The sequence below is a fragment of the Pygocentrus nattereri genome, chromosome 5 (genome assembly GCF_015220715.1).
Source record: "Pygocentrus nattereri isolate fPygNat1 chromosome 5, fPygNat1.pri, whole genome shotgun sequence".
NCBI classification, from domain to species: domain Eukaryota; kingdom Metazoa; phylum Chordata; class Actinopteri; order Characiformes; family Serrasalmidae; genus Pygocentrus; species Pygocentrus nattereri.
The window spans coordinates 51,161,386-51,188,849 of NC_051215.1; the positions used below are offsets into that span (position 1 = coordinate 51,161,386).

Here is a 27,464-nt window from a genome sequence, read left to right on the forward strand (position 1 = left end):
ATGTTTTTTTTTTTCAATTTTGTTTTTCCAGTAGATGTGTATCACAGAAATCTTACAAATGTTATTTTTTCTTTCATAAATAGCTCCTTTTTAAATTTCTTGTAAGATAAGCTTTGTTTTTTGCCTGTACAACAAGATAGGCCATGATATGGTGTCAGACTTACAACTATATGTAAATTTGGGATCTGAATATTATTTCTACATGTTCTCATCTGACCAGGCTTTCGCTTCTCAGACCTCTGAGACATTGCTGTGACTCTGAGTGCTATGTACATTCCACCTTCTGCTAACACGTCGTGTGTGACGTCATCCACTCAACCATCACTAGAGTCCAAAACCATTCATTGCAGTGTGTGGAGACTCCACTCATGTTTCAACCATATAGTCCAGTTTGGTTCACCTCAACTCATGGTATAAACCTCTGTTTCAGAGACAGGCAGTGATCACAAGGACTGTGAAGAAGTGGTCACCTGAGGCTGTAGAATCACTGAGGGGCTGTCTGGAGGGTACACAATGGGATGTCCTGTGTGAACCACATGGTGAGGACATTGATGAAATAACATCATGCATTACTGACTACATCAACTTCTGTGTAGACTCTGTTGTACCCTGCAGGACTGTCCGATTCTTTCCGAATCACAACCCCTGTGTCACCAGTGACTAAAAGTCTCTGCTGAACCAAAAGAAAAGAGGACACAGGGGGCAACTGAAGAGGGTACAAAAGAAGCTTAAACCCTCAATTAAGAAGGTCAAAGAGGAGTACAAGTCCAAGCTGGGAAACAAACTAGAGTTGAATAACTCCCGTGTGTCTGTGTTATATATAGATTAACACACCTACACAAATACACCATGTGCCATCCACAGCCTCACCTTCCTCCACCACAGCCATTCACACCTGTGACCATCAGTAATCACTGTCTGCAGTGGATGCCTCCCACCTTCTCCCCATAACTGGAATATATTCACTGCTAATCAGGCGAAGGGTGAACTGAAAAAACTCAAACAGAGCAAAGCAGGTGGACCTGATGGCATTGAACTTAATGAAGATACTTGAAAGGCTGATGCTAGCTCATCTGAGACCTCTGGTCAGAACAGCTCTCAACCCGCTGCAGTTTGAATATCAGGATGGTATTGGAGTGGATGGTGCAGTTTTCTACCTGCTGGACAGAACGTACTCTCACCTGGACACATCAGGCTGCACTGTGAGGATCATGTTTTTCAATTTCTCCAGTGCATTCAATACCTCACAGCCTGTGCTGTTAGGGAAGAAGCTACAGCTGATGCAGGTGGATGACCCCAGTATGTGTAACTGCAGGGCTGTGTCTCAGACAGGGCTGTGTGCAGTGTTGAGGCACCTCAGGGGACTGTGTTAGCTCCATTGTTCAACCTGTACACCTCTGACTTCAGGTGCAACACAGAGCCGTGTCATCTGCAGAAATTCTCGGATAACATGGCCATTGTGGGGTGCATGAAGAATGGACAAGAGGAGGAATACAGAAAGCTGGTGAAAGAATTTGTTGGCTGGTATAAGCTGAACCAGCTGCAGCTAAACATCAGTAAGACTAGATGTTGTTGCTGGACTAAAAGCTGGATTGTGAGTGGGCAATAAGGAGGTGGATGCATATGCGGAGAAAAGCAAAATTTATTGAGGGCAAATCCATAATTAGGGTCGAGACAGTCCAGGAGGAACAGGAGGCTCACAGGGAGCAACAGACACAGGCGAGGGCGGGACAGGTGGGATCAAAGGGGCTATGACATTCACCGAGGCAGGCGAGCCCGCAGCGACATCTATGGAGACAGGCGGTGATCCAGAGGCGCTGTGGCAGGTCTGGAGGCTCGGCGGCAGGCGGTGGGTCCGGAGGTGTGGTGGCAGACGGTGGGGCCAGAGGCGCAGCCATGGGAAGTGGCCACGGGAACTGGAGTGCCGCAAGTAGCGGCCATGGGAACAGGAACTCTGGTGGCGTCCACAAAGCCTGGCACTGGAACAGGCTGGGCAGCAATCCACAAATCAAACTGAAATCAAACTTCCACTTAGGAAGCAACAATGATTGACAATCAATTTGGAATAGAATCAAATGGAATCAAATTCCAATCAAATGGAACAGACAACAGGTGGAAATTACTGGCAATAAGCAAGACACACTCAATAAAGGAGTGGTTCTGCAGGTGGGACCACAGACCACTTCTCAGTACCTTTCTGCTTTCTGGCTGATGTTTCGGTCACTTTTGAATGTTGGTGGTGCTTTCACACTCATGGTAGCAGGAGACGGACTCTACAACCCACACAAGTGGCTCAGGTAGTGCAGCTCATCCAGGATGGCACATCAATGCGAGCTGTGGCAAGAAGGTTTGCTGTGTCTGTCAGCTTAGTGTCCAGAGGCTGGAGGCGCTACCGGGAGACCGGCCAGTACACCAGGAGATGTGGAGGAGGCCGTAGGAGGGCAACAACCCAGCAGCAGGACCGCTACCTCCACCTTTGTGCAAGGAGGAACAGGAGGAGCACTGCCAGAGCCCTGCAGAATGTGCATGTGTCTGCACAAACGGTTAGAAACAGACTCCATGAGGATGGTATGAGGGCCCAACGTCCACAGATGGGGGTTGTGCTCACAGCCCAACACCGTGCAGGACGCTTGGCATTTGCCAGAGAACACTAGGATTGGCAAATTCACCACTGGCGCCCTGTGATCTTCACAGATGAAAGCAGGTTCACACTGAGCACATGTGACAGACGTGACAGAGTCTGGAGACGCCGTGGAGAGCGATCTGCTGCCTGCAACATCCTTCAGCATGACCGGTCTGGCAGTGGGTCAGTAATGGTGTGGGGTGGCATTTCTTTGGAGGGCCGCACAGCCCTCCATGTGCTCGGCAGTGGTAGCCTGACTGCCATTAGGTACCGAGATGAGATCCTCAGACCCCTTGTGAGACCATATGCTGGTGCGGTTGGCCCTGGGTTCCTCCTAATGCAGGACAATGCTAGACCTCATGTGGCTGGAGTGTGTCAGCAGTTCCTGCAAGTTGAAGGCATTGAAGCTATGGACTGGCCCGCCCGTTCCCCAGACCTGAATCCGATTGAGCACATCTGGGACATCATGTCTCGCTCCATCCACCAACGCCACGTTGCACCACAGACTGTCCAGGAGCTGGTGGATGCTTTAGTCCAGGTCTGGGAGGAGATCCCTCAGGAGACCATCCGCCACCTCATCAGGAGCTGCCCAGGCGTTGTAGGGAGGTCATACAGGCACGTGGAGGCCGCACACAACACTGAGCCTCATTTTGACTTGTTTTAAGGACATCACATCAAAGTTGGATCAGCCTGTCGTGTGTTTTTCCACTTTAATTTTGTGTGTGACTCCAAATCCAGGCCTCCACTGGTTAATACATTTGATTTCCATTGATGCTGTTTGTGATTTTGTTGTCAGCACATTCAACTTTGTACAGAACAAAGTCTTCAATGAGAATATTTCATTCATTCAGATCTAGGATGTGTTATTGGAGTGTTCCCTTTATTTTTTTGAGCAGTATATATATATATGTATGTGTGTATATATATTTATTTCTGCTCTTGTACTTACGTATATTTTTATGTCTTTTTTGTTTTATACGTAAAACAGTTTATATGTAATTATATGTCTTGCTACTAGACTGCTGCTATCTGTCTATCTAGCTATCTATCTAGGTGCCTGATCATAATCAGATTCATCTACTTATTGGGAATGAAAAAGTTCAGAGACAAACCAGGAAAAACTGTGACAAACACAGTGTAAGATTGTGGTGTCTAACTAATCTATTAATACATCTTTACTACCTACTACGTTATTATGTCTGAATCACCTAAAATCTCCAACCCAGCTAAAAATCCCAATTCCAAAACAATTGGGACAACAGTGAAATTGCAAATAATAACAGAAAGAGGTCAGACACTGATATTGGATGAGAGGGCCTGGCTCACTATCTCTGTTTTGGTTCATCCTAAAGGTGTTCGACGGGGTTGTGATCAGGGCTTTGTGTGGGTCAGTCAAATTCTTCCACACCAAACTCTCCCAGCCATGCCTTAATGGACCTTGTTTTGTGCACTGGGACACAGTCATACTGGAACAGAAAAGGCCCTTCCCCAAGATCCCACAAAGTTGGAAGCATACTGTATTGACCAAAAAAGAAATCCAGTTTAGACAGTGTTTCAGTTGTTACGTGCTTTCTTGTGGCTGTGAGTCATGCCTATTTTGTTCAAAATGTCTTTGTGCAAAATTTCCCATCACTGAGACTAAAACATCTAGGCCAATTCCTGAAAAACAATCCCATAGTGTTATCCCTCCTTCACCAAACTTTACAGTTGGCACGATGCAAACAGGCAGGTAATGTTCTCCTGGCATTCACCAAACAGACTCATCCATCAGACTGCCAGATGGAGAAGTGTGATTCATTGCACCACAGAATATGTTTCCACATGTCTCCAGAGTTCAGTAGCAGCATGCTTTACATCACCACCACCCTCCATTTAGCATTTTGCATTTTGATCTTAGGCTTGTGTGCCTGAGACCTGCCTAAATGACTATCGCCCTGTTGCACTCACCCAAATCGCGATGAAGTACTTAGAGAGAATAGTCATAACTCACATCCAGGAGACCATTCCGAACACTATAGACCCTCTTCAGTTTGCATACCGTCGGAACAGGTCCACAGACGACGCACCAAACACTGCCCTTCACAAAGCCCTTCACACAGCCCTCACACACCTGGAGGGCAAGGACACGTATGTCAGAATCGACTACAGCTCAGCATTTAACACGGTCATCCCACACAAACTCTCAGAAAAGCTCCTCACCCTCGGTCTGACTAACTCTGCAACTGGGTGCTGAGTTTTCTATCAGACAGACCCCAATCAGTCAGAGTCGGCAGCCACACATCCAGCACAAGAACAGTCAGCACAGGGGTCCCCCAGGGCTGTGTGCTGAGCCCCCTTCTGTACACACTCTTCACTTATGACTGCATGTCCTCCCAGAACAACACCAGCATCATCAAGTTTGACTGACACTACAGTCGTTGGACTGATCACTGGTGGGGATGAGACAGCATACAGGAAGGAGGCTGAGCTGGTGGCCTGGTGTCATGACAACAATCTTTCCTTGAATGCAGACAAGACCAAGGAAATGATTGTTGATCCGAGGAGGAAGTGGGAGCTGCACACACCCTTGTTCATTGGTGAGACTGAGGTGGAGAGAGTGAAGACCTTCAAATTCCTCAGCATCCACATCAGTGAGGATCTCACCTGGTCTCACAATACACACCTCATCAGGAAGTCCCAGCAGTGACTGTACTTTCTGAGAAGACTGAGGAAATTTGGCATGCCAGCCCTTCTACAGGAGCACCTTCTACAGGAGCACGATCGAGAGTGTTCTTACCAGCTCCATCACAGTCTGGTATGGAAACTGCACTGCTCAGGCCAGGAAGGCTCTCCAGCGTGTAAACAAAACTGCCCAGTCCATCTCAGGAGTAGCCGTCCCCTCACTACAGGACACTTATCATGCCAGGGTCATCAGGAGGGCACAAAACATCATCAGGGACAGTGAACACCCCCAGCACAGACTCTTCACACTCCTACCTTCAGGCAGACGTTACAGGAGTGTGAAGTCCAGGACAACAAGACTGACCAACAGCTTCTATTCACAGGCCATCAGACTGGTGAATACCTCACTAACTACCTCTTCCCTTCCCAATCTGAACTGATTTAACTACACACTCAACAACTGCACCTTACCTACACTGCACTGCTGCTGTTAGAAAATTACTGTTTACATCTATTACTGCACAGAGTAATATTGTTTACTGTTTACTGTTTACATCTGTCACTTGATGCACTGTATGAACAGCTGCTCTACATATTTGCACATTTGCACATACACATGTGTAACTTTAATTACGACAATAAAACTCTTGAATCTTGAATCTAGCTGCTCTGTCAAGGAAATCCATTTCATGAAGCTCCTGATGCACAATTCTTTTGCTTCCAGAGTCAAATTTAGAACTTGTTAGTGTATGTTTCAACTCACTCTGTGAGTTTGTGTGGTCTACGACTTTGTGGCTAAGCTGTTGTTGCTCCTAGGTGCTTCTATTTCATAGTTATAGCACTTTACAGTTAATGTTTTTCAAAAAAGTTGGGAGGGGGGCATGTTTCCAACTGTGCTGCATCACCCCTTCTCAACACACTATAAGCATTTTGGGAACTGAGGAGACCAATTGCTGTAGTTTTGAAAGTGAAAGGTTTTCTCATTCTTGTTTGCAATAGGATTTCAACTGCTCTAATTATTAATTATTAATGATACCTTACAAGATGTGCAAGTCATGCCAAGTTTACTAAAACACCCCTATACCATCATGAATGCTGGCTTTTAAACTGCAAAGCTGGATGATTCCTCTCCTCTTAAGCCCAGAGCACACATCATCCATAATTTCAAAGAAAGTACTGTATTCACTTGCATTTGTGGATGGAGCAATGAGCAATGTTCACAGGTGGAAGTGTTCTTGAGCCCATGCTGTGATATCCACTACAGAATCTACAAGTCTTTTTTTTTTTGGCCTCACAGCCAGCCAATTGCCAAGTGCTTGACTATTGAGAAAGACTATTGAACTGTTGATCTATAGCTTTCACAGAGTGGTTAACCCCTCCCCATCTTTAGATCTGAAATACTCAGCTTCTCTGTGAAGCGTTTATACACAGTGAAGTTACTAATCTGTTGCCAATGAACCTAATTAGTTGTGAGACATTCTACCAGGTGTCATTTTAGCATTACACAACTTTACCAATCTTTTGTTGCCCTTGTCCCAACTTTTATGAAACGCGTTGCTGGCATCAATTTCAAAATGGGCATATCCTTTACAATTTACTTTTCAATTAAATAAAGGGATTAAAGTATCCCAACATTTTTTTGTTAACTTGGTTGTAAAGTGATGAGTAGAGATTACTTTTTCCAGGATGAAGTAAGTGACATAATGCCACTGCATTACAAGAAAACAGATTAGTTTTTGAGGTCCTACCCCAAAACTGGAGTTATGTACTAATTTTATTATACGCTAATATTATGTACAGTCTGCAGCATTCTGTTTTGAATGAAAAAACAAGCTGGCTTTGAAAGTGTAGCGACAAACTTTTTGCTTACCTCCATGTTTTTTTTGCTACCGTCTTTAAGTAGTTGTGTCATCACATAACAAAGAATATCCTTTTATACCCATGACAGGGGCTGCATTCAAATTGCTAAAAAGAATTACTACAGCTACTTTTAAAATGTATATGAATATTTCTGAATATGTCATTTAACATCACCATGTACAGTATATCTAATTTGTACTTTCATGGAACCCATGGCTCATGTGGGCCCTAGGCAACTGCCAACCTTTACATAGTGTAAAGACCTGCCCCCGAAAGCACTTATGGTTACTGTTGGCATGCAACATTTACAAGAAAACACACTAATAATTCTGTATCTAGGACTATAGAAGACCTGAAATAAAAACAATCTAATTTCATCCACAGTTGAGAACAAAGTTTGAACAACAAAGTAGAAGTACCGCTAAATATAATGAAACAAAGTATTGGTGCACGTTTCTTTCTGAAAAGACCCAGTCAAAGCAAGAACCAACAGATTAACAAAAAATAAAGATTAATGCTGTTTTTATATTAATAAAAAAACAGCTTCACTTAGTTAACGTACTAACAAGGGATCATACAAATACACAAACTCACCGGACTTCTGGTGCTGGGAATCCTCTGACAATGCAATCCAGTTGAACCTTGCTGCCCTCAGGCACCTCTCTGCTTTTGAGTTTCTGGACAAAATGTGGGGGTTTATACACTGGTTCTGAACTTTCAGGCCCTGTCAGGACTGAAGCTTCACACTTCATCTCACATGTGGGTTCCTGTGTCTCTGTCTCTGTGTTATTTGGCTCCTCTGTGTCCTTGTCATTATGCAAATGGAATTCTAGTGCTTCATTGTGGGGAATAGGTCTTTCTCGATCCTCTGTGTCATGGATGAATGAAGAAGCATCAAATTGATGTTTACTTTGATGTCGGCTCCGATGTCCTTTGCAAGCTCTAGGCCGAATTCGTTTTGAACTGTTGGCCTTGAAGAGAGAGGAAAGCTCTTCTATGAAATCAGCTGCCTTATTAAGAAATTCTTTCTTGGACTGGATTTCTAGGCCATATGGAGAGTTCCTTATAGGTTTTTTTAAGTCTGGAATAGGCTCCCTGGGAGTCCTGATATTCATTAACTTGTTTTCCTGGGTGGGGGACTGGAGCACTTGTCTCTCAGGCATGTTCTCCATCTTTTCGTGACTGGCTCTGATGGTTGGGGCAACATAGGACACAATTTTTGGACAAACATCTGAACTGTTCTCTTCCTCTTGTGACTCATGGCCAAAGGACTTGCAGGCAAGGTCAACACTCTTATTCAGTTCCTCCTGGCTCAAAAATGCAGACAGATCAGGGAACTGAGACTCCACCTGAGAATTTACAGCTTTCCCTTTCAGATTGCCATTGATTACATGATGAGGACAGTCAGAGCAGCCCAATTCACTGTGTCTATGATGGGTCTCAGCCAAGTAGCTCTCTCGCAAGAACTGTGATACTGATGTTGGCTGGTCCTTGTCATTTTCTTGCATAATGCTAAAGAAAAAAAAGTGATTGGGTATGAGTGCATGAACAGCACAGAAGGGACATTTGCAAATATATTCCATTTTCAAAATGACTTAAGTTAACTACAATCTGTAGCTGCACATATACACATGTTTGATGTCACTGAAATTCATTTCACAGGAAAAAGGAAAACACAAAATCAAGCAATCTATTCCTCACCAAGAGACAAACTTAGAAAAAATAATCCAATAATGTATGAAAAGAAAATTGCAATAATAAAACCCCAATTCCAGTGAAGTTGGGACGTTGTGTAAAACAAATAAAAACAGAATACGATGATTTGCAAATCCTTTTCAACCTACATTCAATTGAATCCACTACAAAGACGAGATATTTAATGTTCAAATGGATAAACTTTATTGTTTTTTGCCAATATTCACTCATTTTGAATTTGATGCCTGCAACACATTCCAAAGAAGTTGGGACAGGGGCAACAAAAGACAGGGAAAGTTGAGGAATGCTCAAAAAACACCTGTTTGGAACATTCCACAGGTGAACAGGTTAATTGGAAACAGGTGAGTGTCATGATTGGGTATAAAGGGAGCATCACTGAAAGGCTCAGTCGTTCACAAGCAAGGACGGGCGAGGTTCACCACTTAGTGAACAACTGGGTGAGCAAATAGTCCAACAGTTTAAGAACAACGTTTCTCAACGTGCAACTGCAGGAATTTAGGGATTTCATCATCTACAGTCCATAATATCATCAGAAGATTCAGAGAATCTGGAGAAATCTCTGCAGGTAAGCGGCCAGGCAGAAAACCAACACTGAATGCCCGTGACCTTCGACCCCTCAGGCAGCACTGCATTAAAAACCCACATCATTCTGTAACGGATATTCTTACATGGGCTCAGGAACACTTCGGAAAACCACGGTCAGTGAACTCAGTTCGTCGCTCCATCTACAAGTGCAGGTTAAAACACTGCCATGCAAAGCGAAGCCACATATCAACACCACCCAGAAACGCCGCCGCCTTCTCTGGGCCGAGCTCATCTGAGATGGACTGACACAGAGTGGAAAAGTGTCCTGTGGTCTGACGCGTCCACACTTCACTGTACATCAAGCAGGAATGGGAAAGAATTCCACCTACAAAGCTTCAACAATCAGTGTCCTCAATTCCCAAATTCTTACTGAGTGTTAAAAGGAAAGGTGATGTAACACAGTGGGAAACACATTTACATTTACATTTATGGCATTTAGCAGACGCTCTTATCCAGAGCGACTTACAAAAGTGCTTGTCATTACTTCAGAATATCTCATGTTAATAAAGGTTGACAAAATTTTAAAGAGCTTTGCTCTAAATTGCTACCTGAAGTTATCTGTGCATTGAGACCTAAAACCAATACAACAAGTAGAAAAATACCTACAACTCAACACGGAGTCTACACAACACTAAACCTGCTGAAAAAAAGTTTGTAATAAAATACAGTGAACAAAAAGAGGTGAAGATCTTTAATAGACAGTGTTAGTGATTAGATAAGTGTAGTGTAAAGAGACGGGTCTTCAGACGTCGTTTAAAGACAGCAAGTGATTCTGCTGTTCGGACACTTAGGGGAAGTTCATTCCACCACCTTGGTGCCAGGACAGAGAACAGTCTGGAGGCATGTTTTCCTTGTGATCTGCAAGATGGTGGGTCAAGTCGAGCCGTACTTGAAACACGAAGGTCTCTGGGTACGGATCTAGCTTTCACCATTGATCTCAAGTAGGAAGGAGCTGGACCATTTTTGGCTTTGTAGGCCAACATCAGGGTCTGATGCAAGCTGCTACAGGAAGCCAATGAAGGGAACGCAGCAGTGGAGTGACATGGCTGAATTTAGGAAGGTTGAAGACGAGTCGAGCTGCAGCATTCTGGATCAGTTGCAGGGGCCTGATGGTACGCATTGGAAGACCAGCCAGAAGGGAGTTACAGTAATCTAGTCTAGAAATGACTAAAGACTGAACGAGTACCTGTGTGGCCTCTCTAGAGAGAAAAGGTCGAATTCTCCGGATGTTGGAAAGGAGAAATCTGCATGACCGTGTCAGGTTAGCAACATGAGCCGTGAAAGAGAGCTGGTCATCTACAACTACCCCAAGACTACGAGCTTCTGTAGATGGAGTAATCAGGGTGTTCTCAAAGGGAATTGAGAGATCACACCGAATACCAGAAGATCCCGGGTTGTAAAGCATCTCCGTCTTGCTTGGGTTCAGCTTGAGGTGGTGGGTTGTCATCCACGATGCAACGTCTGCCAGACATGCTGCGATCCGAGTCGAGACCTGTGTGTCATTAGGAGGAAAAGAAAGGATGAGTTGTGTGTCATCAGCATAGCAGTGATATGAAAAGCCATGAGAAGAAATAACATGTCCGAGTGAGCGGGTATAGAGAGAAAATAGGAGAGGACCCAGAACTGAACCTTGAGGAACACCAGTGGAGAGGTTGCATGGAGTGGATACGCCCCTGTCCCAACTTCTTTGGAACGTGTTGCAGACATCAAATTCAAAATGAGTGAATATTTGCAAAAAACAATAAAGTTTATCCATTTGAACTTTAAATATCCCGTCTTTGTAGTGTATTGAAGTGAATAGAGGTTGAAAAGGATTTGCAAATCATCGTATTCTGTTTTTATTTATGTTTTGCATTCTGTACTGCAGAATTGAAACATTTACTGTTTTTGAAGAAAGCAGTTGGCATTATATCATTACAGTATATCACCACTATAAATGCAAAATACAAAAGTTTACAGAGTTCAAAAAATAAGGCAAATAATTGCCTTAATATTTAAACTTACAAAATCAAAAGTTAGAGGACTATGGCAAGAGGATGAGCCCAAAGTGCCGCCAGAGATAGAAGTCATAACAAATTTTTTACTGGTAAATTTGTCACTTTGACTAGGTAAGGCCAGGTAGGGACAAAGAGAGGTTCATAAGTAGGAAAAGTAACTGATTATACTCGTCATTTTCAGCACCTTCAGTGAGGAACAGCACCAAAAGCTACCACTTTTGTCCGCTTAATGGGAGAACAGCAAAAAGTTTTTGCCTGTTGAATATCAGCTGTAACTGAACAATGCTAGATCAAAGCATGTGTTTAAAAGGATGATAAAAGTTGGTTTGTTTAAAAAATATGAAATAGTATAATGTATATTTTTGTGAACTGTTGAGAGTTGAGAATGACTTGATGTTTTTGTTTAGTGTTGTTTTTTTTAGTTTGTCTTCTATAAATTATTAGTGTTCAAAATAATTTCAGATTTTTGTCTTCTTTCTGCTGCCTTTCATTTCATTTGTGATTATTTTTATGAATGTTTAAAATGAAATGAATGCATTTTCTAATAATAATAATAGTCGTGGGCTGGAGGTTAAGGAACCAGCCTCGTGACCGGAAGGTCGCCGGTTCGATCCCCAGAGCCGACAGCACATGACTGAGGTGTCCTTGAGCAAGACACCTAACACCCAACTGCTCCCCGATCGCTGCGGATCGGGCTGCCCACTGCTCCAGGCAAGTGTACTCACTGCCCCCTTGTGTGTATGTGGTGTTGCACTTCACGGATGGGTTAAATGTGGAGGTGAAATTTCCCCGTCGTGGGACTAATAAGAATCTCTTAATCTTAATAATAATAAATAACAAAAATCTTACTTGAAATAACACCAACTTCTAAACTATTTATCAATCCTTGGTATACTTATGTTAGAAAACTTTTAAAAACCTCCAAACAGTTGATAGAGCTGAGGTGAATATTTAAAATATAATTTCAATCAATAAAATTTAGCAGTTAAAAAATAGTTGTAAAAAAAATAAATAAAAGTAAAAAAAAGTGTGAAAGAAAAATGCTAAAATTAAGTGCAGTGAAAATAAGAGTTAAAATGGTGACATCTAGCTCAGAAAGGCTTTTGCAAAGATAGGATCAAAAACATAATTAAAAGGAAGAATGAAACATATCAGAATAAAAGACAACAAAATAACAAAAATAGGGAATTAAAGGAAAGTAAAATAGTGCTAAGATAAAGTGCTAAACAAGAACATTTTAAATGGTTGCATTTAGAGCATGTCTGACCTCATCTAGGAGTTTCTTCCAGCAATTGACAGCGTAATGATTGAATGCTGCCTCAACTTCTTTGGTTAAAATATAATTCTGACTAGTAAAAGTAAAAACAGTGAAAGTAAGTATAGATATATGTTATTTAATTTGTACTCATCATAATTGAATTCCAGATATCTTAAGAGAAATTAGTCTAGTGTAAAAAGACTAGTTAGAATAAATACTACAGATTTCCATTATGAAGATGTCACTGGCTGATTCTACACACCACAGTCTTATGCTTTCTACTGAAGTCAAGTGGTCTTTATTGACACTCTTTAATACAGAGTGCACATACATGAGTGTGAAACGAGTGCAAAATTTACAATAATTACATCAGACAATACATATACAGGACAATAAGCACAAAACAATAAAAAACAGATCAAAAGATTAGATAAAAATGGCATTATACACACACCAATCAGCCATAACAATAAAACAATCTCCTTGTTTTGACATTCCATGTCTATTTTATAATTTTATTAATTTTTAAATAATATCCACTTACCAGACTGTCTGTCTGTTTTTCTGCATAATTGTTAGTCCCCCATTTACCGTATTCCTCAACGGACTGGCATCAAAGCAGAATGAGTATGATGATGAAACTAATGCAAACATTGTCAAACTATTAAAACTATACAGAAAACAAAGTTCTCATGAGTGTAATAAAAACTGCTTTAAAATGGCTGAAGAGTGGAAGGACTGTTACCACCTGTGTGCTGTATTTTAGTTTGTGGTTTTAATCTCCTGTGTTAGGTGCATGCTTGTGTTTTATGTATTTCACAATGTTCCCTTTACCTTGGCTTACTTGTACTTGTCTTGTGTTGGGGAGTACTTTAGTTTGGTATTTACCTACATACTTTTAACTTTGTTTTACAAGAGATTTATGGATATTCATTGGTATAGGCTGACAGGGCTTGTTGATTGGTAGGGGTTGAGGATAGGAAGTAGGGTTGGTTTGCTGGTAGGGATGGGAATGACAGAGCTGGTTGACTGGTAGGGGTCTATGAAGAAGTGACAAGGCTGATTCACTGCCAGGGATATGGGGACGGGGAGACATGGCTGGTTCATTGGAAGGGTATGGGGAGTCAGACAGGTTTCTTTAGAAGGGGTATGGGGATATAGGGCTGGTTCATTGGTATGCGGATGAGGATACAGATTTGGTGAGCCTGAAGCTGCATCTCTTAGGTGCGGCACCAGGAAAGGACAACTGATTTAATATGAATAGGTTGCTAAAAGATTGTCTACAGTGATTAAATGCCAGTTAAAATATTAAATAGAAATGTACATGTTCAGAACTTCCTCGAAGATGTAAATGAAATTCTGTTAATGACAGGTTAATAATTTAATATTGAATTAATGTTTTAAGAATTTTTAGGGTCCCTGTCAGTCACAGGTCCTTAAAATTGTCTTTTGGCCCTCACATGGTGCCCTGGTCCAAAGTAATAAAAACTATAAACATCTATTTCACAAACACATACACACTCTGAAATCTGGGGGGTATTCCACAAAGCTTATAAGAGCCAAGCTTAATTTAACTTCACAGTTCACTCCAGGCTCAAAGCGTTCCATCAACAAAATCTGTTCTGTTATCTGTTCTCACAGCTGCGATTGAGTATCAATCCTATAATGGATTCCAGAAAAGGAGCAGCAATAGATCAGAAAAGGAGGTGCCTCATCATTTCAGAAATGTCATACAGACATCTTCAGAGATAATTCTCCATTATATTGTAGAATTCTCCAAAATATAAAACACAGTACACCCTTTACACAGAAGTAAATTAGAGAGTATTAAGGCAGAATGTTGTTCTAAAGTAGTGTTTTTAACCCAGTGATCCTATGACATCACACGGGTTGTTCAACAGAATTACATTTGAATTAAAGGTGTATTCCAGTTGCCATTGTGGCTCTCTTTAAAGTGTACTGCACATGGAATTCAGGCATTTTAGGGGGATTCCAAACCACAGAGGGTGGAAAAGTTGAACTTGAAACTGCACAGGGATTAGTGAACAATGGTTCATCACTTCACAGAAGCTACAGGAAAGTTTACCCATGAATCATTGCAGGTCTCTTGAAGATGAATGTTTGACTATGACGCTGTAGGATGTTCAGAATGAGGGTATTTATCAATTGCAGTTCTCTTAACTGACATCCAGTGCTCAAGTGTGTATGGAACATAACAGTGCTGCTTAGGGTCCCTGTGGAATGAAATGATAATTAAGATTAAGAGACCCTTATTAGTCCCACAACGGGGAAATTTCACCTCTGCATTTAACCCATCCAAGAAGTGAAACACCATATAACCATGGTAATTGAGAAGGGTTAGGGTTAGAGATAGGGTTAAGATTAGCTTCTTTTTTCATAACTGGTAGCCAAGCTAATTGTAGTATTGAAAAAAACTCTGGTGTCTTGCAGGAGGTGCATATTTTAGCGTGAATATAGGAGTCACATGTTGGCTACGTGTGTGGTGGTGGTAAAATTCCTTTAGGACAGTGTCTTTTGCCTGAAGGAACAATGAAAACTGAGACTCAAGTCTTGAGATTAAAGAATTGTAAGTACTGCTTAAGCTAGTATTTTCAGTTTTTATATGCACATGTAGGCGACTGAACATTTTTCATGCAGTTATTTGGAGCTGCCTTAATTGGGTTATGGGTGTGTGTGCCTTCACGCTGTGTTTATCACTGTCTATAATTAATAATTAGTTATTTATTGTAAGTAGCTTGATTTATGTGTCTTTGGATATCACAGAGGGTGGTAGTAAATAAAAAAGAGAGATTAGTAAATAAACTGTTTGTCTGAGGAGCAACAGATGTGCCCTTTGCATCAAGCTGAGGCACATTGTCCCTAACCCAGGCCAGTCTATTTCCTTCTCTAGAGAACACAGATGCCAGGACTTTAGTAATGCTCTCTATGGTGACATTTGAAGCAAGTATAACTTCAGGCCATTTACTGTAATAATTAGTGTGATGGCATAAAGCCAACTCATAAGGCACTTTTTAAAAGAACCCATGTGATGTGGTGAGTTTTACACCCCATCACCAGCCCTGATGTATGCTAGAGACTGATAGTGTAACCATTAGAGGTATGGACATTTAGGACATGTGAGGTACTTACCTGAATTCCTTTGATGTGTGTCCTTTGGTGGATGCTGGCAAGAGCTATGGCTCCTCTTATTCTAGTCGGACCGGATGCACTGACCTGGTTGGGGGGGTCCACTCTTGTGCGGGTCCTGTAAAGCAATACAAATAAGGGATCATGACCTTTGTATTTAATATTTGTATATACTTACTGGAAATATCATGGTTTGCAGCCAGCAGGTATATGCTACTGTATAGTATGAGTATGTGTTGTGTGTTGTGTGTGTGTGTGTGTGTGTGTGTGTGTGTGTGTGTGTGTGTGTGTGTGTGGATGTATTAGTTATGTACGCCAGGGTTGGGCTAGGCTGGAGCGGACCTCAGAATACATTCAGACAGGTCTCACCTGTACTCACTACTAGCCGCCCATGTAGTTAGAGTCAGCATTTGTGGATGTGTATGGAGTTCCAGCCTTGCGGCTGTTACTCAACCCCATTTGTAAATAGTGCATATTTTTTTTTTCTGTTTTGTACAGCGTTTTCTTTCTGTTTGTACAGTGTTTTGTTCGTTTATGTCCTGTCGCTTAATAAACTCACTTCTTGCACCTACTTGAGTAATCAGGTTAGTAAGCATTGGCCAACCCACACAGACCTTAACCACAAAGCCCACATAAAGCCAAAATCCTCCATCTGGTGGGTATCACCATCTAACAACCAACAATGTCAGTGGCTAACTTCTGAAAAGGCCTGCCTTGCAATTCAATTGTATGGGCAGTTTTGTCACTCAACTGGCAAAGAATGCATGCTGCAAAAACCAGTGAAAAAAATAAATTGCGACCAGCAATAACTCCTTTGAGATCTTTTTTGTACTAACTATTCCTTGATGTCCTTCATATGCTAAATGAACCACTGGGGTATGAAAAGCTTATAATGAACAATTTTGAAATTCTTAGTAGACAGTGCGTTTCTAATGTAGTAACCTGTGAGCTCAGCTTTTGACCCTTTCTTTGTTTTAGGCCAACCATTCTGGACCCATAAGCAAAGCTTTCATAGCTCAGGGCAGGCTTCACAAGCACTGATCAAATCTGATGAGGGCAATGCAGTGAACAGTTCACTTGCAATGTCAAGAATAAGCTTAGGTTCATGCTCATGTGTGAGAGACAAGGACAAAGGCAGTCTTGACAAGCAATCAGCAACATTCTGGTAACACTTTCTATGAATGTCACATTTGTAAGCATATATAAACACATTTATAACATGTTATAATGCATTTCTAAGGCAAAAATGAATTACACTACATTACACTTTATAACCATGTTTATCATACATTATGAATTGTTAATATAATGGATTATAAGTAGTGTTAATAACATGTTGTACTGTCAATGCCAAAGAAGTCAGTCCCAGCTCTTACTTTAAATGTTACATCACAGCAAACCAAGTAAAAAAAAAACACTGCTGATGGCATCGTTAGTTTAAAATCTAACATTTGAAGCCTGTAATGAGCTTTATTGTGTATGTTTTAGTGTTTCAGTAAATTCTTTAGTAAATGCTTCAACTCGAAGCGTCACTCTTACCACTGGAGGAGGCTTTAGTACAGTACGCTTCACTTTACTTAGAGCGGACAAATACAACTTATGAGTGCTTATAATTTGTTATGAACAGTACTCATAAGGCACTGTTAACAATTAATATAACAAATGCATTGCTGTAACATGTAAAGCATTTTCATAAATTGGTATAGCCATGTTATGCTGCCTTATGAATGCATTATAACATGTTATGAATGTGTTTAAAGATGCTTGTGTTGCCAACATTTTTCTAGCCAGGTTTGTGGAAACAAAGAAGCCCAGCTGACTTCCATCTGATTTGTTATGCCAGTCTTTTTATGCCATTTGTTGCTAACGGGGTGATGAGTGCTTGCTGATCAGTTCTAAGAGTCAACGTGTAACCCTAAAGGCAGGATCTCCAACATTCTACTCCCCAAACATGAGCTAGTGCATCTTTCTCCACAGTGATATATTTTCTTTCTGTAGGTGAAAGTGTACGAGATGAGAACACAACAGGATGTTCATTCTTGTCCAGATTAATTTGAGTGAGCACATCTCCTATCCTGTGCTGAGATGCATCAGTAGTAAGGTACATAGGGAGGTATAAATCGAATAGTGCAGGCATTACACTGTTAGAGGGTAAAGCTTTCTTCAGTGGCAGCAATAGAATTAGAATTAAAACTTGACCTTAGTGCATCATGTAGCAGTTTGATTACAGTTGCATAGCCAAATATGGATTTGCTAAACCAGGATGATAGGTCTAAGAAAGATGGTAGGGCTGGCATATCTTTAGGGACAGGTGCATTTGCAGTAGCTAAAACTGTCCTGAGGAACAACACTGCTCTGATTGAAGTTGGTCTTCTGCATGTTTATCTTCAGGCCTACATCTGTCAGATGAGCAAGCACAGCCAGCACCCAAACTAGCAGCAGGAGCAGCTTTGTGATTAGCTGTTACATAAAACACATAAAGCTGCACCGACACAGCGTTACAAGGTTTTATGTTTTGTGTCAACATTAGCAGAAACAACCCAAGGTCAAAAATCAGCTGTTTCAATGTTATGTAGCCAATACGATGTTGGTTCTCTCTCTCCAATACCGATGGAAGTTTTGATTTTTCAGTTGAAAAAAAAAAAACTATAGCATTACAGTTAAAATGATAGTGATGTAATTCCTACTAGTCAAAACTTAATGCGTCTTGCAGATGCATAATTAAAATGTAATTATTACTAATCAAAATTATTTTCTGAATAGTTATTATTCTACTTTTAGATATCAATTAGACCTGAACAACTAAAAAGAAAAAAATGTCCTTTTTCAATTTTTCATTTATATATTTAAGATGATATCCAACCCAGAGTTAACAACTTGACCTGAACAGAGCAGCAAAACTTAGTTTGTTTTTTAAACTTTTAACTTGAGCTTATAGTGAAATGTGAGCATATAGCAAAAGAAAAGAATAAAATGTCATTAGCTTGTTTAGTGAATTTTAATTGTTTAGTGCACATTAAAAATTGTAATTGGTTAAATGATGCTGTGGCCTGAACAACTACAACATTAATTTCCATGGTTATTAAATCACCTATTCCTTCTTAAACGTGTGTTTTTTCCTGTGGTGGTAATTTAGCTCTTGGTCAAGAGTACCCATGATAGCTACTGAAATATTTGCAGCAGCAACAATTTCGCTACTTTTCCAGAAAGAGTAGTGGCTACTTTTTAGCAACTTTTTGAAAAGCAGTGGCTTCGTTTCAGCTACTTTCAAAGCGCGATTGTCAGAATGTTTGTGAATCTCCACCTGGTGCACCAAACAAGCCCAGCTGACAGTGTGAACGAGACACTGCGTTTAATCCTGAGCCAGAAATAAACAAATATACAAAAAGATCACAGAAAAGTGAGTTTAAGTGTAACCAACAATTAAGTCAGTCATTCAGTGTTTTTCCTAACAAAACTCAACAAATATAACTGAATACAAACCAAACAAATTTCTGCAAAGTGTCAACTGTTGAAATAAAACTGCTCCAATTTAAACAATTTTGCAGGATGAGTACAGACATGACGCTCAAGAGTCGTTGTTGAGCATCAGCTTTTTAGGTAAAATAACATCCTCCTTTGCTGTAAAATCGTTATAACAGCTCTAACAGTTTTCACAATAATAATGCATAACTGCTAATTTACCAACCTTTAACGCTGAAGACGTGCAGACTGCTGGACACACAGCACTGCAGACAACGAAACAGCAAAGAAAAAGATTTAAGATGAACATTGATCATTTGGAGATGGACGGACTTATTTTCAGTTATAAGTGCTCAGCTGGTTTCCAGATGCGTTTAATTTGCAACAGATTCTCATTTTCCTGCTTCTCATGCAATTTCTCCCTTTCCACCTTAAATGATGTAGCAGTACTGCCACCTCAGGCACCGTTTAAGGTGGAACAGGAGAATTCGAATTAGAAGCTGGTGAACGAGAAGCGTTTTCAGCCTCGTAAAAAGTCAAACACAGAGACATTTTTACAAAAAACTTGCGGAAGAGTTTCCTGAGAAACGAAAAAGCTGCTACAGCTGAGCTGAAGATACTAGCAGAGCAAAGTAAGTCTGAGTTTTCGTTTATATATTTATCCCGAAATAGAACATCAGAACATACTGAGATATACTTACAGCCAAGACGGTAAAACAGACATAAAATGTTGCAGCTCCCAAGGTAGTTTAATTTTTGTTGAAAGGACAACATTAATTAATTAACTAACCCTAGTGTAAGCCCCAAGACTTACAACTGCTAGAGCCCAATACACCACAAGATCAATTCTCTAGACAAGATTAAGGTCAGGCTGCAGCCTACTACACCACCCCCAGTTAGAAGGAAGGGGGAGTCATAATTAGTGGTCAAGAAAGTTTACCCACACAGATACAGTAAACTGATGTACAAATTGCTTATTTAGAACCTCAACTAAAACTGTAAAGAGCTTCTCTTAAAATACAAATAGTGATCATTAATGCTGAAAGATTAACCCAGTAATATTTAAATAGGATTCAGGATTAACACAGAGCCTTTGGGGAAATAAAAAAAAAAATAAAAAGGGTTACATACACACCTCAGTAGCATAGCCCAATTATTAATAAACCCCAAACCCAGGCTCTGGCCCACTGATTTCCACTAACCCAGGCTCTGGCCCACTGGTTTCCACTAACCCAGGCTCTGGCCCACTGGTTTCCACTGAACCCAGACTCTGGCCCACTGATTTCCACTAACCCAGGCTCTGGCCCACTGGTTTCCACTGAACCCAGGCTCTGGCCCACTGATTTCCACTGAACCCAGACTCTGGCCCACTGATTTCCACTGAACCCAGACTCTGGCCCACTGATTTCCACTGAACCCAGACTCTGGCCCACTGGTTTCCACTGAACCCACACTCTGGCCCATTGGTTTCCACTGAACCCAGACTCTGGCCCACTGATTTCCACTGAACCCAGGCTCTGGCCCACTGATTTCCACTGAACCCACACTATGGCCCACTGATTTCCACTGAACCCAGGCTCTGGCCCACTGATTTCCACTGAACCCACACTATGGCCCACTGGTTTCCACTGAACCCACACTATGGCCCACTGGTTTCCACTGAACCCAAGCTCTGGCCCACTGGTTTCCACTGAACCCATGCTCTGGCCCACTGATTTCCACTGAACCCAGACTCTGGCCCACTGATTTCCACTGAACCCAGACTCTGGCCCACTGGTTTCCACTGAACCCAGACTCTGGCCCATTGGTTTCCACTGAACCCAGACTCTGGCCCACTGATTTCCACTGAACCCAGACTCTGGCCCACTGATTTCCACTGAACCCAGGCTCTGGCCCACTGGTTTCCACTGAACCCACACTCTGGTCCATTGGTTTCCACTGAACCCAGACTCTGGCCCACTGATTTCCACTGAACCCAGGATCTGGCCCACTGATTTCCACTGAACCCAGACTGTTCGCTTCCACCACTGCACTGCTCACTTCCACCACTGCACTGCTCACTTCCACCCCTGCACTGTTCGCTTCCACCACTAAAAATGAAAAAACACCATCTGAGTTTAAAAAATATGAAAGAATATGAAAGAAATATTCACATTTCTGTCCTTTCTGTCCTCTCTAATAATCTTTGGAGTACCTGATGAACATGCCTCCATCCGTCTTTCCTACAAAAAAAAGAAACCAGCAGAAATGGGAGATGTAGATGGACGGATAAACCATTGTTGTAGCACTTTCTGAATGTATTCCTCCAAAGCCCTATTCTCATCTTTGGCAAGAGGATAAACTCTGGCTTTAGGAAGTGTTGCTCCTTCTATGAGCTCAATGGCACAATCATAGGGACGGTGTGGAGGAAGTTTAGAGGCTTTGATTTTACTAAATACCTCCTGTAGGTCAATATACTCAGAAGGAATGTCTACTTTCGATTCAGCGTTGGGGCTCTCTATGGAGGCTCTCTGAGGACAGTGAATAGTAACTGGTAGGAAAAAAGACTTTGATACCAACCCCTTTGTGGGAATACTCACCATATTAGCATGTGGAGTACTCTCCAGGTGCCTGAGGCTTATGAGGACAAGCCTGACAGTCATGTAAAACATGAGCAGCTGCACCACAATACAGGCATAATCCTCCATGAAGATGACAATGCCTTTCCTCCTGGGTTTGATGAGGAGAGTCACACTGCACAGGGCTGGGATCGATGTTGGATTCTGGCCAGTTTGGCACGGTCAAAGGTGGTGGTCTGAGTCGGGGTTGTGAGGGATAACTGGAGCACTGAGAGCTGGTAGATCCAGACCAAGATTTTCTGGAGTGCAGTAGATGGTCTAAACGAATTGCTAAGTTATACAATTCCTCAAGAGTTAGGTCCTCATCCTTACATGCAAGTTTAGTCAGCCCATCTGAGATAAGTCAAGAAAAAGTTGTCAAAAGACCTGGTTCATTCCAGCCACTCCCTGCAGCGAGAGTACGAAACTCGAGCACATACTCGGCAACTGACCTCATGCCTTGTCGAATCTTAGTGAGCAGGTACCCATTACATTTTCCTTCATGGGGACAGTCAAAAACAGATTGGAAGTCCTTCACGAACTGTTCATAAGTCTGATTTTGAATGTTTGCCCAAACGGCAGTAGCCCATTCTAAAGCTTTGCTCATATGGCGAGAAATCAAAAATTAAATACATGCATGATCTGAACTGGGGGGCGAATTGGAAAAGTGCAGAGAACACTGTAGTAAAAACCCCTTTGTTCTTATCCATAAAACCGTCATATTTGTCTGACTTACTGACACTATAGGAAGTAACTTGAACAGGAGGTGATGGACTAACAGGGTCAGACACTGAGGCTGAAGCTTGGGTAAATGATGCCTGTAAGGGCATAGTTAGCTCTTTGAAGCGATCTGTTATTACACCCATTTGATTCTGCTGCGCATTTTGTTGTTGTGTTAAATATGCAACAGATTGGGAGAGTTCCTCAAGTAACTTATGATGTTGCCACAACATTTGACCTTGCTTACTCACTGCAGAGGACAAGAGATCAGAATCTGCCATCTGCATGGTGGCAAAGTATTCTGTTATGATGCCAACACAGATCAGACGCTCGCAGATAAAAGGACAAGGTTGAAGTTTACTTGAGGTTTTGATGGATGTACAGAGAGCGCAGTCAGAACAGGCGAGGGTCAGAACCAGACAGCAAGAAAACCAAAACAAACGGGACATCCAGAGAGTAGCCAAAACCAGTCCGAGTTTAAAAAACAAAATCTCATACAGGATCCAGCGAACAAACTAAAAAGGGTGATGACAAAATGGCAGGTCAGAAATACGAAAACAGGTCATACACAAAAGAACGTACAAACAAAGAAAGCTCAGTATGCAATGAAAAAGGTTGCCAATACTTCTCAAAGTTCTAAGGTAAAGCCCAGGTTTTATATATTAACTGACTAATTAGCTGTAATGAAAAACAGGTGTGACAGTTTAAAATTCTGGTGAGGCTGAACGCTGAAATGAATGTTCATTGGTTGATGGCAGTGGTCACCCACTGATTCATGGGAGTTGGAGTCCTCTGGGCCATTTAATGACTCTAAAAAGGAGCAGGTGGAGCAGGCGTCCTCAGTAGAAGGCATGAAAATCTCAGCCTGCTTTCATGGATAATAAAGTGTCAAAGTTTGGCCAACTAACTAATACCCTATTTTTACACATGACAATGGGAATAGACGTATTTAAAACAAATATATAAAAATCTATTTGTGAATATTTTTATAAATCAAGTGAATTTGCAAGGTTCTTAAAAGAGTTTCAATATAAAATGAACCTCTATAATCAAACAGTCCAATTTCTCACTTTAGGATACATGAATGGCTTACAGATAAAAACAAGGCTGTGAAACATTACACAACTCAGGCTTATTGATTTGAACCTCCCTATCAGCTCTTTACGTTATGTTAAGTGTAATGCAGCAAAGTGTTCCAGCAGGATAGAGCTATCTGTAACAATCAAATATACAGTGCAAACACAGTGCCCTCCACAAATGTTGGCACCCCTGTTAAGCTTGAGCAAAGCTGGCTACAAAAAATGTATTATCTATTCTTTTAATATTTCATTCAAAATATTAACATTAATCTAGAATGTATTTGAAGTATTTTTTAAAAGAAAAACCTAAAACTTACCAGAAAATTAAAATTTTCCACAAATCTATACGTGCCATGATTATTGACAATACTTTGTGCAGTCTTTTGCAAGATAACAGCTCTGAGTCTTCTGAGCCCTATAATGCTTAATGAGACTGGAGAACACGTGCCAAGTGATCTGATACCATTCCTCCACACAGAACCTCTCCAGATCATTCAGATGTGGATGTTCTTCTTCAGCTCACCACAGGCTTTCTATTAGTTTTAGGTTAATTGACATGGGTTGGCAAAACCTTGATTCTGTGGTCAGTGAACCATTTTTGTGTTTAACAACATTTGCATCATTAACATTTTGGATCATTGTCCTGCCAAAATAATCCAACCACCACCCCATCTAACCTTCCTTTCTCAGGCAGTCAGATTTTTATCTGCTAGTACTGCTAATGCTCTCTATTGGTTGGTGTCAAGACACCATGTATCCGAACAAGTTGTCCAGAGCCTTTAGAAGAAAAACAGCCCCACATCATCACAGATTCACCTTATTCACAGTGAGGTTCCTTTCTGCATGGCTATATTTATGTCTACACCTCTGGTGTTTGCTGCCAAAAAGCTTTATTTTGATCCCACAGAAAGTTCCAGTGAAATTTGGCAAAGTGCAGGTGTTTAGGTTTGTTGGTCTTTGACAGCAGAGGCAGACTTTCTTTCAGCTAACCCTCCCAAACAACTTGTGGTTATATAGGAGCCATTTGATTGTAGTTTGAGAAATGTGCTGACTTCAAGACTTGCAGTTCCCCAGCTGTGATTGTTGAAGGTTCTTTGGCCACTGAAACCATCCTCCTCACTAAGAGTGCAATTACTAATTAATAGACATTAGTACTCTTCCTTGCAGAGTGTTAATGTCTGCAGTGCCTTTAAGCTTTTTACATATTGCACTTGATAGCCAAAATGGGCATTTTTAACCATTTAGCTATGTTTTTGTAGCCATTTCCTGATCTGTGTAGCTCAACAATCTTTTGTCACACATCAGTGCTGACTCTCTAGTGTTTCTCATAGTGATGGATGATTTAGGAAATTGGCCCAGTAAAACATTAAGCCACTGCAGACCATTTAGTGTTCCTAATTGATCATGTGAACTTTAAAACATAAAATATTAACAGGAACTTGTTGACTTCGATTTCACTCATAAGAATTTCTAGGGCTGTGAACAATTATGGCACACATAGATTTTGTTTTTGAGAGGTTTTTCCAGATATTTTTCTAATCACCATCTTAGTGCCTGTAATATAGCACAATTTCCAAGCAGAAAACAAACAGAGAGCTAGCTAGGCTAAAGTATTGGGTTAGGCTTAGGGTTGGGATTAGGGTTAGGGTTAACCCAGAATGAAAAGTTTGGTGCAATATAGTGAAAGAAAATTAACTGAAAAAAACTTGTGCTGTTAATGGAATAAACTTTGACTGTCATACTGCTTACATGGACCTCTGAGTATATTGATGATGTAAAGACTTGTTTTTTGTTTAAACTGAGGGGCTGGCAACTTACATTCTTAACTAGAACTAGAGCTGGTCTGTGAGCTAACAGGCTAAACAACTCCGCCATTAATAACGTAGGCTTAAAATATAAGTACTGCTGTATGATTAACTGTAAAACAACAAAATAAAAGTCCAAAAAATGTCACTTGAATGAATTACACACTTTAAATGCTTGTGTTTAAGTCAAATCCAGGCTGAATCCGAAATGGCTCTGTGTTCCCTAAATAGTGTGCTAGCTATTAAAGTTTAGAAATTCTAATGTTAGCCTCTACAGCCAAACAGTGCATCATTTATAAAAGATGAAATGTGGCTGAGCCCAAAAATAATGACGTCTTAGCTATATTTCCACCATATTTGTGCAGAATCCAGTGTTTATTTCCTACACAGCGCACTATGTAGGGAGCAGGGAGCCATTTGAGATTCAGTCCTAGCATGAGAAGAGGGGCGTCACTGAATTGGTGCTAAAAAGAGTCGGGGTGGTGACCAAAAAGTACTTATAAAGTGAATGTTTTTTTGCATTAAACAGTTCTGTGTTAACATATGTTCATTGTTATATTACAGAAAGTTTAAAATTTTATGAAATGACCGCATATTCTCCTCATTCAGCTGTCCATAGTTGGAACTACATTTCTTAGCAGAATACTTCTTTGTATTGATTATTATTAATAATAAATTATTTTCAGAAAAAAATATTGTGTATTTTATTATATTTTATGTTGGTTGCCATTGTGATTCATGTCATGCCTAAGTAAATTATAAAAAGGGCCATTATATATTTATAATATATCTGTAGTATATTTCTGACTGACTGGCCCTTTTTTCTGAAAATTTTTATCTAAAATTATCTTTTAAGAACTTTACATACTTTGCTACAAGTGTGTATATATGTAAAGCATAATCTCTGCTGAGAACATATAAAGCAATTTTGCACAGTGCACAGATTGTGAAAAGCTTTCACCACAGCTACACTGTTGTTACTGAATCCAGAAATGGGATAGGGGTGCAGATGGCACTGACACTCAAATAAGTGCAGTTAAGTGAGGGAGTAATGCCCTTTCACAGACCTGTGCAGGCAGCTGCTGTGTACACAAATCCTTTCCAAACTGTTTTCCAGTCCTTGGGTCATAGCTAATTATGGTAAAGTGTTATTTTACCTCTTAAAAGCACGGAAAATAAATTCATGTCATAATAAACAGGCAATGCATAGTTTGATAATAAAAGTGAAACTATTAGGGGGTTCTAACACATCTATTGGACTCAAATCACTTATCAAATCCACTTTGAAATAACCCATAGACAATTTTAACACTTAAATATACTTCCCACATGATTTCTTACTGAAAGTGACAATACAAGAACACAAGCAAACCAGTTTACCAAAGTACACTGATGCATGCAAGACAGTGAACGATAAAATGGTGGCTAACAAAAATCTTGGTTTACCTTCAATTTCACATCAAAGTCGCTATCTGACTCTGGAAATATGTTGCTCTGCTCTTGTCAAGTTTCACAACAGCTGAACTCCCAGTTCTTCAAAAATTACCTGAGTTCACACGCTGTCCAAATACAATTGTGTGACCGTGTTCTCTTCCTAGTTCAGAGTTAACCTTGGATCTTATGCCAGGAGTATGGAAGCAAGGAGCAAGGACATACAACCTGTCAGTAAAAGTAGAAACATTTGTCAGTGCAGTAGCGTCGAGTTATTTTTGGGGGAGATGGGGGTGGGGGGGTAAGAGGCTTGAACCATACGCTGCAGAAAAACTGTACTATTGGCCGAGTTAAATACTATGCAACAGCAATCCTACTGAAGCGGCTTCACTGCAGCAAGTAGTCATAAATTGGTGCATAGCTTAATTTTGTTACCAGTGGATTATGGTAAAGATTTAATAAAAATAAGTAGGGTTAATTCAGCAATAGTGAAATGTAATGTGGGGCAAATAAGCCCCAAGTA

General features: G+C 40.9%; 1 protein-coding gene across 4 annotated transcripts in view; it reads right to left on the bottom strand.

The window, feature by feature from the left end:
* Window positions 1-27,161, bottom strand: part of mypn (myopalladin) — a 97,163-nt gene extending 70,002 nt beyond the window's left edge. For 3 of the 4 annotated variants that reach the window (XM_017722823.2, XM_017722821.2, XM_017722824.2), the window contains exons 1-3: window positions 26,957-27,161; window positions 15,851-15,965; window positions 7,739-8,656 (exon numbers count right to left, since the gene is read on the bottom strand). In XM_017722823.2, coding sequence (XP_017578312.2) covers window positions 7,739-8,652 — 914 coding nt within the window. In that variant the 5' untranslated portion in view covers window positions 8,653-8,656; window positions 15,851-15,965; window positions 26,957-27,161. The remainder of the gene's footprint in view (window positions 1-7,738; window positions 8,657-15,850; window positions 15,966-26,956) is intronic. The other variant, XM_017722822.2, reaches the window with a different exon arrangement.
* Window positions 27,162-27,464: the final 303 nt, after the last annotated feature.